Source organism: Hyperoodon ampullatus, assembly GCF_949752795.1.
Source record: "Hyperoodon ampullatus genome assembly, chromosome: 14".
NCBI lineage: Eukaryota > Metazoa > Chordata > Mammalia > Artiodactyla > Ziphiidae > Hyperoodon > Hyperoodon ampullatus.
The window spans coordinates 76,419,969-76,433,323 of record NC_136927.1 but is presented as its reverse complement, the minus strand read 5'-3'; the positions used below and the strand labels follow the sequence as shown (position 1 = coordinate 76,433,323).

The 13,355-nt window shown below is 44.8% G+C and overlaps 1 protein-coding gene across 5 annotated transcripts in view; it reads right to left on the bottom strand.

Moving 5' to 3' along the window:
* Positions 1-13,355, bottom strand: part of ARFGEF2 (ARF guanine nucleotide exchange factor 2) — a gene marked incomplete at its 5' end in the record, with an annotated part of 96,899 nt that overhangs the window by 68,976 nt on the left and 14,568 nt on the right. For 3 of the 5 annotated variants that reach the window (XM_079719569.1, XM_079719567.1, XM_079719568.1), the window contains 4 exons: positions 3,362-3,596; positions 3,955-4,134; positions 5,078-5,224; positions 12,622-12,745. In XM_079719569.1, the coding sequence (XP_079575695.1) occupies positions 3,362-3,596; positions 3,955-4,134; positions 5,078-5,224; positions 12,622-12,745 (686 nt within the window). Of the gene's footprint in view, positions 1-3,331; positions 3,597-3,954; positions 4,135-5,077; positions 5,225-12,621; positions 12,746-13,355 lie in introns of all 5 variants that reach the window. The other 2 variants (XM_079719565.1, XM_079719566.1) reach the window with 1 other exon arrangement.

The window sequence follows — 13,355 nt, the reverse complement described above, 5'->3', positions numbered from 1 at the left end:
AATGAAGAGTAGCCCGCCCCGTACAGCAACGAAGACCCAATGCAGTACAGCAAAGGAAACCATAAACAAGATGAAAAGACAACCCTCAGAATGGGAGAAAATATTTGCAAATGAAGCAACTGACAAAGGATTAATCTCCAAAATTTACAAGCAGCTCATGCAGCTCAATATCAAAAAAACAAACAACCCAATCTAAAAATGGGCAGAAGACCTAAATAGACATTTCTCCAAAGAAGATATACAGATTGCCAACAAACACATGAAAGAATGCTCAACATCATTAATCATTACAGAAATGCAAATCAAAACTACAATGAGATATCATCTCACACCAGTCAGAATGGCCATGATCAAAAAATCTACAAACAATAAATGCTGGAGAGGGTGTGGAGAAAAGGGAACCCTCTTGCGCTGTTGGTGGGAATGTAAATTGATAACAGCCACTATGGAGAACAGTATGGAGGTTCCTTAAAAAACTACAAATAGAACTACCATACGACCCAGCAATCCCACTACTGGGCATATACCCTGAGAAAACCATTAATTCAAAAAGAGTCATGTACCAAAATGTTCACTTCAGCTCTGTTTACAATAGCCAGGACATGGAGGCAACCAAAGTGTCCATCAACAGATGAATGGATAAAGATGTGGCACATATATACAATGGAATATTACTCAGCCATAAAAAGAAACGAAATTGAGTTATTTGTAGTAAGGTGGATGGACCTAGAGTCTGTCATGCAGAGTGAAGTTAAGTCAGAAAGAGAAAAACAAATACCGTATGCTAACACATATATATGGAATCTAAAAAAAAAAAAAAAATGGTCATGAAGAACCTAGGGACAAGATGGGAATAAAGACACAGACCTACTAGAGAATGGACTTGAGGATATGGGGAGGGGGAAGGGTAAGCTGGGACAAAGTGAGAGAGTGGCATGGACATATATACACTACCAAATGTAAAACAGATAGCTAGTGGGAAGCAGCCGCATAGCACAGGGAGATCAGCTTGGTGCTTTGTGACCATCTAGAGGGGTGGGATAGGGAGGGTGGGAGGGAGGGAGACGCAAGAGGGAAGAAATATGGGGACATATGTACATGTATAACGGATTCACTTTGTTATCAAGCGGAAACTAACACACCATTGTAAAGCAATTATTCTCCAATAAAGATGTTAAAAAAGAAGACCCAATGAAGCCAATAAATAAATAAAATTATATATATTTTAAAAATCTGCCGCTAGACTAAAAGCAAAATAAAGCAACCTTACAAAGGATGAAAAAAAAAATGCTACGAGGAAAATAAAAGAGGATGATGGGACGCTTCAGAGAGAGGGATCAGTTAGAACTGGGAGACCTGAAGACACAGTGGGGGACAAGGAAGGGACAGTTAAGTACATAGGCACCAAGAGCAAGCACCACACTTTCAAGAACCAGAACCACTATCACAAACGAGGGGAAAGGAAGTAAAAGAAGGGTATAGGGAGGTGGGCGGGGCCAGGTCACACAGGGCCTTGGAAGCTGTGGGGATGGGGCAGGCCTAGACTTCACTCTGAATGGGACAGAATGGGAAATTATCAGAGGGGTTTAAGCAGAGGGGGGTGGTGATCTAATTCATGCTTTTAAGAGATCACTTTGGCTGCCCTGTGGAAAATGGGCTGTAGTGGAAGGACGTTCTTACAGCTCAGAGAGACTTGCTTTTACATCTGCACAGCTATGCTCACTACAGTCTGTTTCAATATTAATGCTGATTGATTGACCACAGTCTGATAAAGGTTACAGTAAAAACCTGCCTGGTCCTTGCCCTGAGAGTTAATAAGGCAAAGACGATGACACATACAGGGGGTGGGCCAGGACTTCCTGAGCACCTTCCAAGACACTGGACAGTGGGACCGAGTAGCCTGCAACAGTGTTCACACGAGACACACATGTAGTTCTTTGTGGCAACTTTTTCTTTGATCCTTGCCTTGGGTAAACTGATACAGAACAACATTCCAGCAACAACACTTGGTCTGTTCCTACCTGTGCCAAGCACTGGTAAATTACAGATGAACAAAAACTGCTCAAGTATGGTCTCTCTGGTAGTGAACATACCACCAACAGACGTCATTACCAATAATGGGGCAAAGGAAGACATGAGACCAATTATAAAGGCAGGTCAGACATATATACGCTACTATGTATAAAACAGATAACTAATGAGAACCTACTGCATAGCACAGGGGAGGAAAAAAACACAATCTGTTTAAAAATGCGTTCCAATATACAGTAGGTGCAAAAAATACTGTTTGATTCCACTTATACGAAATACCTAGAATAGTCAAATTCATAGTCAGAAAGTACACTGCTGGATGCCAGGGGCCAGGGGGTGCGGAGGGGGAATGGGGAGTCAGTGTTTAATGGGGACAGAGTTTCAGTTCAGGAAGGTGAAAATTTCGGGAGACGGATGATGGTGAGAGTGGCACAACGATGTGAAACGTACTTAGTGTCACTGAATTGTACAGTTAAATATGGTTGAAACAGTATGTTTTATATTATGTGACTTTTACCACAATAAAAAAAACATTAAAAAAAAAAAAAAGGCAGGTCAGATACTTCACTGTAGAGCCGTCAGCTAGAGTGAAGAATTATTTGGCAGAATCACTTGGGAAGAAGGTACATTCTTGAAAAATATATGAACTTAGGATCTGGTTTGTACAAATTCCCCAGAGAGAGATGCAATCATTCAGAAATATATGACAACCCAGTCCAAAATTTCATGCGTAATGTTTTACTTACTTTAAGACTATCACCAGGTGTGGAATATCTCTTTCAATTAAAAAAGCAAACACAACCAAATAGTGTACTTGGTCTCAGAAGAAGAAAACAAAGCTATCTGTTTATCTGTTTCTCTATGAATCCACCCACCCACCCACCTTCTGGCTCCCTTCACAGATGTCCATAAATAGCAACTAACTGTCCGGCAGTGGGCAAAGCACGGAGATCCTGTGGATACGTGACAGAGGAGGTCCTTGTCTTCCTCTGGGAGATAAACAGACACTGAACGATCAACTACCCAAACGATTAATTCCTGGGAGACAAATGCTCCAAAGTGAACCCACGGCATTGAAGCTGACATCAAGTAGCAGTGGCTAGATATCAATACATTCCAGGAACTATCCAAAGAAAACTGCACAACTGACAACGTGATCTGAGACACCATGCCTCACTGGCTGTGTTTCGTAAGAGAAAAGTGAAAGGGAAGTCAAGGGGGAGGCCCAGAAATAGAAGAGCTGCTATCAGAGGTTTCCTGCGATGACACCAGACAACTTTTTCACCTGCCCCTCGGATACAGGATGGGCAGGGAAGCGCATGGGCCGTACCTGATAGCGAAGGGTCTCTGTCTCTGGGCACATCTCCATTCTCTGTGCTCACTTTTCCAGAACCACTCCTGCCATGTTCACCATTGGTTAAATCGGTCTTCTCAGGAGTTGTTGGTTTGCTGTGTGCCTGGCTCTGCTTCAAACGATTGAACTTTGGGGACACTGCTGCAGCTTGGATCACAGGGGACTGGGGTTTCGAATGGATTGGTTTTTCCAATTCTCTGGCCTCCTGCAACTGAAAGGCAATGAAAAAGGGATTCAATCTAAATGGATCCAGCGTGTTGATAAGGAATAGAAAATACGCCAGCCTGTTGCATAAAAAATTTCCAAACAGAAGGATAGAATTTAAAAAAGGAAATAAATTCCTGCAGCAAACTCAAAGCAAATTCTGAATGCAAATTTCAAAACCCATGCTAGATTCTCTCTCTGCTTTTTAAAGCAAGGATAAAAACAGAGTGCAGAGAACTCAGAGGAGGAAGGGATTGATTTTAAAATGCTATGAATCTTCACCAAGCACCGAGGCCACACATGAAACAGTTCACAGCGTGGGATGGTGTCCCGCCCCCCAGCAGCTGATAACTGCTACCGCTCACCACTTGGTTTTCCATGCGGGTGAAAATGACGTTCAGCATCTGAGTAAGAGTAGCCTTGGCAGTGGTTTGATTGATGAGATTTCTGCTGGCCAAATAGATATTGTAACATGTCCTGACTGTCTGCAGGATAGTACCCTCGTGAATTTCAATGTGCGGGGACGTCACTGCAGTCAGAAGAGCCTAAAACAGAAATCCGCAACCTTCACCTTCACGAGCACCCACCTCCCATCCTCTCACAGCCAAACTTTTCTACACGGTTTGGCTTTGTTTTTAATTTGGTTTGGTTTAAGAAGATGGCTCTGCAAACTAAACTGGATGATTAGTACCAAAAGCCAACCCCCTACTGCTCTGAGTTTAAACACTATTATTAACTCCATAGAATACAAGTCATTTAAAGTACGTAAGTTGTGTTGAAGTGGGCTTTCTACCAGCTTACTTTTTAAAAAGCCAAAAATACAGACACTTCTCTCAGGAGGGAAAGTGCTCCAACTTGATCTCACCTACGCCAGTCACAAAATATACATGTTTTGATGGGGGGGGAGGGTCAGTTTCAGAGTTCCCTGGTGGGTTTTCAAGGGGACTTCAGGAAAGGTGTGGCTAACAGGGAGCTCTCTCACAAAGCTAATATATCCAGGATTTAAGATTTGAAACACTGACCGCACCCATCCTGATCGGTTCTCTGACAAGCAGACGGGACCACCCCATGCCAAACCATTCCTGGCAGCAGAAATGGAACAGGGCGAAGGAAAGGGAGGGTAAGAGGACAAGGGCAAATGGGTGATAAAAGTACCAACAGGAGGACCTGCTGAGAAATGGCAGTCTGGGAATCCAGAATTTCGAGGGGAAAGAGCAGAGGATTTGAAGTCAATTTAATTCACAAGCAATTTACGTAGTTATTAGCGCAACTGTTTACTTTGAAAACACACCTGGTTCCACTCTTTTTGTCTCAGTCCACACTAATCAGTTCTGACACTTAACAAAAGATCTAAGTGATGCTTACATTTTTCTGTTCCAGCTCAGCACCTCCTGAGACAACTAACACATGGTAAATTAGAAATCCAAATTCCCAAGGGCGATGAGCTTTCTCATTTAAAATCCAGACCAGGCAGACAGACAGAAATACCTTAATTATTTGTAACTGAACTCCTTCATCGGTCTGAGGGCCTTGAAAACAATTGCAAATGGTTTCAACGATCCTGTCAATCAGCCGCTTCCCGGGGGCTCCACTGTCGGGGGCATTGCCGGTGATGTGCCCATATGCGATGAGTTTCTAAACACAGAAATCATAGACATGAGAAGTTTCTGCCGCCCACAGCAGTAAGAGGCAGGCAGTGGGGTCGGTCTTTAACTTCCGGTTCCCACACAGATCTCTCTGCTCTCCTGGGTGCAGGGGGCACAGCCACCCTGAGAGGGCAGCATCCAGCCTGACTCCCGATGGCAGAAGAGCCCACGATGGTGGAAAAGGCACGTGTACAACAGCCCCCAGTGCACAATCACTTGTGTAAAAAATGGAGCAATTAAAAACTATACATAATAGAGAAAGAAAGTAGTCAGCAGCTGCCTAGACCTGGGGGGATCCCAGGGAAACAGGGAGTGACTGCTGATGAGCAAAAACGGGGCTTCTTTCTGAGGATAAAGATGGTCTCTAATTAGACTGTGGTGAGGGCTCCATAACTTTGTCAATATACGAAAGTCACTGAACTGTATACCTCAGATGGGTGAATTGTACGCATGTGAATTATACGCATGTGAATTATATCTCAAGCTGCTAAAAAACTTTTTCTTTTTCCTAACGGTAAGATACATAAAAAACTAATGATAACATGGTTTGCTTGAGCGCAGGGAGAACTAAGCAGCTGTAGGCAGGGGTGGGACTAACACATTTTGTAGAGCAGGCTTTCATTCTTTTTGAATGCTGAATCAAATCATGTTGGTGTATTTTCTATTCCAAAAATTAAAGTAAAAAAACTAACTGACTTTTGCACCTACGTTATCAAACTGCATGTCACCCGTGCGGCAGCCTCTTCAGATGAGAGGCTGCTTGAGCTGTGCCCTCTCGGTCAGGTGACAGATCAGTTTGGACAGGGGCCGCCTGCCTGCCTGGGCCACCTCACTCCTGACCTGGATTTCATCAGGGACAATCTGAGAGCTGGAAGGGAACTCAAAGGTCAGGATGGTTTCAAAGCCTGGCTGAGATTCAGGGTCACCTGAGGGAGATCGTTACAAATACAGATTCCTGGACCGCAACACAAACTTCCTCTAACAGAACTTGTCGGGTGGAGCCCAGGAATCGGTTTTTCTCCAAGCCTTGCATGTTATCCTGATGGCTGACCAGATAAAAAGAACCACTCATCTGCTACAAGCCCTCTGGGATCCGTGAATTCTAAGGCACCCTCTGCTTCCAGTGACTTAGTAAAGACTCTGAGAAATGCTGTTCTGTTCTTTATCTTTTTGGTTTCTGGCGTGTCACATTCTTGATCTACCTGCCCAGAGAGACACAGCTCCTGAGGCGATCCACAGTGCCGCCACCACTGCAACAGGAAGATGCGCCGCCCTGCGGAGGCCAGATGCCGTTTCTCAATGGCTCTTCCCCATCATTAGCCTCGAAAGCACCGCCATTCAATACGCAGGAAGAAAAACAGATGGAAAGAGAGTGACTGAGAGCACAAATACGACACTGCTGGATCAAGTGACCGAGTGAGCAAGAGAGAGGCCTGCACACACTCTGCTGCTCAAGACCAACCTCAAAGAGCTCCAGACGGAGGCGGGGAGGTGCTCAAGTGTGTTTTTGAAGAACGAGTCCAGATGCCTTTTACCTCATCTGCTCTCATCGCTGCTCCCCATGCGGGCTTCCTGTGAGGGCAGCGCCGGCCGCCTGGTAAATAAGCTCTGGTGCCGGCCATCTGGTAAATGAGCTCTGCTTTTGGACACTGCTGACTCCTTACTCCTAATGGACTCAAGCCCATTTTGAGTACTAGGTTATGAGTGGGATGGTCTATGAGCTCCTAAAATGTGAATGCTGAAAAGCAGGCCCCACAGAACCCAACACTGACGGTACAAAGCAAAGATGGAGGTGAATTACAGATGTTTAATTCAAATATAAAAAAAGATTGGAAGTATTCGCCCCTCTATGCGCTCCTTAAAGGGCATGTTACCATTCCAATGGAAAAGGGTTTTAAGTATAATTTTACTCCCTTGTGAGGCAGGGCCGGAAGAAAGCAGAGTTCCTGCAACCTGTGGGTCTTTCTTTTTTTTTTTTTTTGCGGTATGCGGGCCTCTCACTGTTGTGGCCTCTCCCGTTGCGGAGCACGGGCTCCGGACGCGCAGGCTCAGCGGCCATGGCTCACGGGCCCAGCCGCTCCGCGGCATGTGGGATCCTCCCAGACCGGGGCACGAACCCGTGTCCCCTGCATCGGCAGGCGGACTCTCAACAACTGCGCCACCAGGGAAGCCCTGTGGGTCTTTCTAGCTCTGCCTTCTCGCCCTTGCTTGTACCGGATGTTGTTCTGGCACTGGGGGTACAACAGTGATAGGACAGTCCTTTTTCTCACAGGGGCAGAAGCGTGCCTGGCAGGCTCACTTGAGGAAGGTGCTCTGCACAGTGAGTGAGGGAGGAAGTACTAGCAGGTGTAAGCAAAGGATGCACATGATGGGATACATTTCTAAAGGCTCCGCCCGGCTCCTGAGTACAGAAAAGGCTGGAGGGCAACAGCAGTGGAAGCCGGGCACCCATGACGAGGCCACCTCAGCTGTCTAGGGGGGAGATGCTGGTGGCTTGGACCACGAGGGACTGACAGAGATGGAGAGTAGAAGTTCCTGTCTTATTCTTTGCTGATGCGAAGCAGGGATGGGAAGAAGGGCAGAGGAGGGAGGCCTCTGGGCAGCTGGCTCACTGATACCTGTGTCCAAGGAGACTGCCTGCACAGGGATGCTACTTGTCAATGCCCCTCTAGACGGGGAGGGATAAGTAAAATGGTTGCATAACATATCATTTATCAGTCCAAAGGAATGCCCTCAATTTGCATGTAGTGTTCTGGCATTAAAAACACTGTTGTAAAAAGCAAGCCACAGAGGGCTTCCCTGGTGGCGCAGTGGCTGAGAGTCCGCCTGCCAACGCAGGGGACACGGGTTCATGCCCCGGTCCGGGAAGATCCCACATGCCGCGAAGCAGCTGGGCCCGTGAGCCATGGCCGCTGAGCCTGCACGTCCGGAGCCTGTGCTCCGCAACAGGAGAGGCCACAGCAGTGAGAGGCCCGCGTACCGCAAAAAGAAAAAAAAAAAAAAGCAAGCCACAGAAAAATCTGTACAAGTATAAATGATACATGATATCATTTCCAGCTACTACAGTTGAGTTGAAGAGTTGAAATGGAGACCATACGACCTACAAAGCCTAAATATTTAGCATGTGGTCCTCCACAGAAAATTGATATCATAAATGATATCATTTATGTTTAAAAAAAAAGAAAGAAAGAAAAAGAAAAAAAGAAAGAAAAAAAAGAGAGAGAAAATTATACACCTAAATAGGCAACTGGGTTTGGGGTTAGCAGTCCAAGGGCCTTCAGCCTTAATCTGTAAAGTTCTAAAAGAAATTTCTAACAGAGAATATAGTCAGGTACAATTTATATTATTACAATAGATTTTTAAATGTGCATTAAAAAATCCAAAGTCTTTTAGAAATAAGAGCTAAAAGATAACGCTTGTGGGCTTCCCTGGTGGCGCAGTGGTTAAGAATCTGCCTGCCAATGCAGGGGACATTGGTTCGAGCCCTGGTCCGGGAAGATCCCACATGCCGTGGAGCAACTAAGCCCGTGCGCCACAACTACTGAGCCTGTGCTCTAGAGCCCGCAAGGCACAACTACTGAAGCCCGCACGGCTAGAGCCCGTGCTCCACAACAAGAGAAGCCACCGCAATGAGAAGCCCACGCACCGCAACAAAGAGTAGCCCCCACTCGCCACAACTAGAGAAAGCCTGTGCACAGCAATGAAGACCCAACACAGCCAAAAATAAATAAATTAAATAAATTTATTTTCAAAAAAAAAAGATAATGCTTGTGGTACGAACCAGACGGCTCAGACCAGTGGTTTCCTACAGCCTTACGTAGAAAGAAAATATTAGAAGTCTGTTTCTACTTTTTTGTCCTACCCTTTTAAAAGGTCTGTTTTTGTATTGTTTATAATGTACATAATTTAATAACAGTAGTACCTGTATATAATCTTATAATTGAAGAAATATGAATATTCTGAGAGAATATCCTCAAAAATAATTTCTGTGGTTGGTATGTGCCCAGAGAAACTTGAAGATCACTCACTAGTTTAGGCAAGACTGAACTAACCCTCCTTCCTCCAGTCCTGGCCCTGGGGGAGCGTGTGGCAACCAGGTGCTGAAGGAAAGGAATAAGGAGAATCTTTATCCCTTGGGAGAAGTGAGAAGGGAAGGCTCTGGGCTTCTCCCTGTGGGGGAGGGAATGCTGAGCTCTGTACTCACAGCAAACCAAACCCAGAAGCACCTTTGTTATCCCATCATCTCTCCATGCTCAAAAAGGGACTCCTTAAAATGCCCAGGGCACAATATGGATGCCTCTGCAGCTGGCTTCAGTCCTGCCAAAACCAACCTTTACTCCTAGAACCTGGCCCTCCATTTCCAAGGCAGAAGTCACATCACCCACACTGGGAAAAGCCAGTCAAACAGGTTTGCAAGGACAAACCCCAAGAGGAAATGAATTTTTTCATTCAGTATTCCAGGGAGCACCCAGCCACTTTCTAATGTCATAAAAAGGACGATACATTTTGCATTTTGTATACTAACCAAAGAAATCTTAGTGTACCTATCAAATTACAGAGAACTTCCGTTCTGAAAAAGTGTTAACCACATGCCAAAAGCCTCAAGACAGGTACTGCACTCAAGTCGCTGAAGTACAGCAGGATGCCGATGTTTCCATCAGAAACCATACTCACGGTACACAGAGTTCCAGAAACAGACTATTTCCAGGAAAACACAGCATATTTTTAATTAAAGAGGCCAGAACTACAGGGTAATAGTTAAGAGCAGAGGTCAGCAGCCTCTTTCTGTAGAGGACCACATGCTAAATATTTAGGCTGTGCAGGTCATATGGTCTCCATTCCAACTCTTCAACTCAGCTGTAGTAGCTGGAAAGCAGCCATATAGATAATACATCAACAAAAGGGCATGGCTGGTGTTATGGACTGAATGTTTCTGTTTCCGCAATTCCTATGTTGAAGTCCTAACCCTCAGTATGATGGTATTAGGAGGTGGGGCCTTTGGGCGGTGATTAAGTTTACATGAGGCCATGAGGGTGGGGTCCTCATGACGGGATTAATGCCCTATAAGAAGAGACCAGACACCTAGCTTGCTCTGTCTGCCATGTGAGGACACAGTGAGAACTTGGCCATTTACAAATCAGGAAGACGGCTCACCAGGAACTTAATCAGCTGGTACTTTATCTTGGACTCCCCAGCCTCCAGAACTGTAGGAAATAAATGTCTCTTGTTTAAGCCACCCAGTCTGTGGTATTCTGCTATAACAGTCTTAACAGATTAAGGCAGCTTTGTTCCAATAAAACTTTATTTACCAAAGCAGGCTGCAGGCCAGATTTGGCTCATAGCGTAGTTTAAGGACCCCTGATTAAGAACATAGGCTTGGGGTAAACAAGTCCTAGACACCCACCCAATGCCATCACTGCCTGGCCAGGGGAACTTGGCAGGGCTGGTCATTTTATTCTCCAAGCCTCAGTTTCATTGATTCTAAAATGAGGATGAGAGTAGGAACCTCAGGTGGTTGCTGGGAAGATTAAACATGATGATGGGGATAAGGCACTTAGCACAGGGCCCAGCACAGGCTGAGTGCTCAATACACTGGCATTGTTTAGGACATCGATAATGTTAACTATCAGCACCAGCTTCCAAACTCAACCTTAACGTGAGGACAAAACAGCTAATTATGCCAAATTTCCTCTGAAAATGTTCACAACAACAAATATTTTAGGATAGAAGTAGGATTCGAGCCTGCCACTTTAAAATTCTTGGCTCATTACATGTTCCACATAGGACAATTTGTACAGAATTATACTGAATGAGAAAATGGCTTTTCATTTAGAAGAGCTGCTTCTGTGAAGAAACTCTCATCAATTTTCAAGTATAGATGTATCAAACAAGAGAAATTAATAGAGTAAATATTAGACTAGAGATGCCAAAAATGTGGCCTGCCCACTGCCACTTGGCAGTCCTGTTCCTCAGCAGACATAACCAATCAATCATGGCACTTTCTCAAGAAACCCAGATGAGGTTCCACGTATTTTTTCAACACAGCTTCCAAGCAATATAATATAGAACCTATTCACTATTCCTGTTCTAGAAAGTACTGGTAAATTGTGGCTCTCTCCACTGTATTTTTAAAAATTTATCAAGCTCTTTTCATTGCTGTAGGTTGCCCACTGGGGTTAAAAACAAATGTTTCTGAGGTAACTGGAAGCTTCATGAGTAGATCTTAGGAAAAATACAAGAATGCTGGACTGGGAATTAAGAAGCCCAAGTTGTAGTCCTGTTTCTGTCCCTTACTATGTGCACGTCATTGGACAAGTCACCCTAACTTCTCCACTGCTGCTTTTTCACCAGTAAAAAGTAACTTATAACAAGGTTACTTATGGCCCTAAGTACAGTTGATCCTCATTATTCACAGGTTTGTACTTGTGAATGTGCCCGCTCACTAAAATTTGTAAGTCCCCAGTCAATATTTGGGACGCTTTTGTGGTCACCTGCAGACACCTGCAGCGCAGTGAAAATTTTGAATCACTTGATGCACAAGTTCCTGGCTAAGGTCAAACAAGGAGACGCTCTGCCTTCTTGTTTCACCTCTCATATCGTAAACAGTGTCTTTCTTGTGTTCTATTTATTGCCATGGTTTTCACACTTTTGTTCTTTTCGTTGGTGATTTCGCCATTTAAAATGGCCCCCATGCACAGTGTTAAGCGCTGTCTAGTGCTGTCTCTGTAGGATGTGCCCTACAGAGAAATGACGTGTGATCAGCTTTGTTCAGGCAAGTGTCATAGTGCTGTTGACCATAAGTTCAATGCTAACAAATCAACAATATATATTAAATAAGGTGTCTTTAAACAGAAACACACAAAGAATAAAGTTATGTATTGATCAGCTGATGTACACGTGACCAGAGAGGCTCACAGGAACCTAGCCCTGTATTCCCTCCAGGAATAATGCTTCAGGGTTTGCTAATTCCGTGTTCACAGCAACTTTATAGACCATCACCACAAATAATGAGAGTCGATGATATCTATTTCTCTACTTGGCATTATGAATATTAATGCCATCAATAAAGAAGTAGCACTAAATATTTTATGTACCCGCATATGTACCAAATATTCCAATCAATGCTAAAGGTTTCATTTAGGAAAACATACATAAGAGAGAACAAAATACTTCGAGAGAAACTAATTCTTTTTTAGGTAAAGAGGTCAGACCTCTCGTTCTTCCCTCCCTCACAAGACCTCCATAAAGAATGAGCTGAAATGCTCCTTTCTCCATCACCTCCGGAAGCATTCTGAGTACCAGGGGGTCACGGGCACAGCTCCTGTGTAAAGGACTACCTGTGGCTTGAGAAAACATCCTTCATACCACCAAGTTGAAACATGGTACCTGCAAGCAGTCGAGGGATGTGCTGACCACCCGTGGGGACTTGGACTGGCAAGCCAGCTCGAACGGAAGGAAATACTTGTCAGCTTCAATGAAGTTTGCCTTTGGTGGTGCGGTAGCACCAATCCTAGGAAAAAAGCAGGAGAGGGCCGGAGAGGGGAAATGAAAAAAAAAAAAAAGAGCTTGCTTTTCCTACCCCCCACTCTAACTTCCCATCCCACTTGCAATCATTTAATTAAAAGTGCCTGCAAACTGCATCTGTGGGGCTAGACAATGAAAAGTTTAAACACATGCATTAGGAAAAAACACCAAGGGGCCACAGGCAGAGAACAGGGTCTCTGATGAGCAAGCTGTATCGACAGCGGCCTGGACTGAATCCTGGCACCTGCCACGTCAGAGCTGTATTTCTGAAATGGGACTCACTGGCTTCATTACTATGAAGATGAGGAGCAGCCCCTCAACAGGACAAGCTGCCCTCCTGCCAGAGGAAGCATGACACACAAGAGACAAGGGCTTTGCCTCTTCTGTCAAGAGAAGGTACAACAGCATTAACGTGACCTTCCTTATCCTTTCCTCCAAATATGCAGTTGTTGAGCCAGTAACCTGTTAACTCGGTATCAGTTCAAACACATACACAGTCTTGCCATGTGCCCAGCGCTGTGCTAGGAGAGTGTGTGCCACCCCTGAGGATCAGAAATATGGGAAAACATGCAGAGAAAGGGGTTCCCACGGCCGCC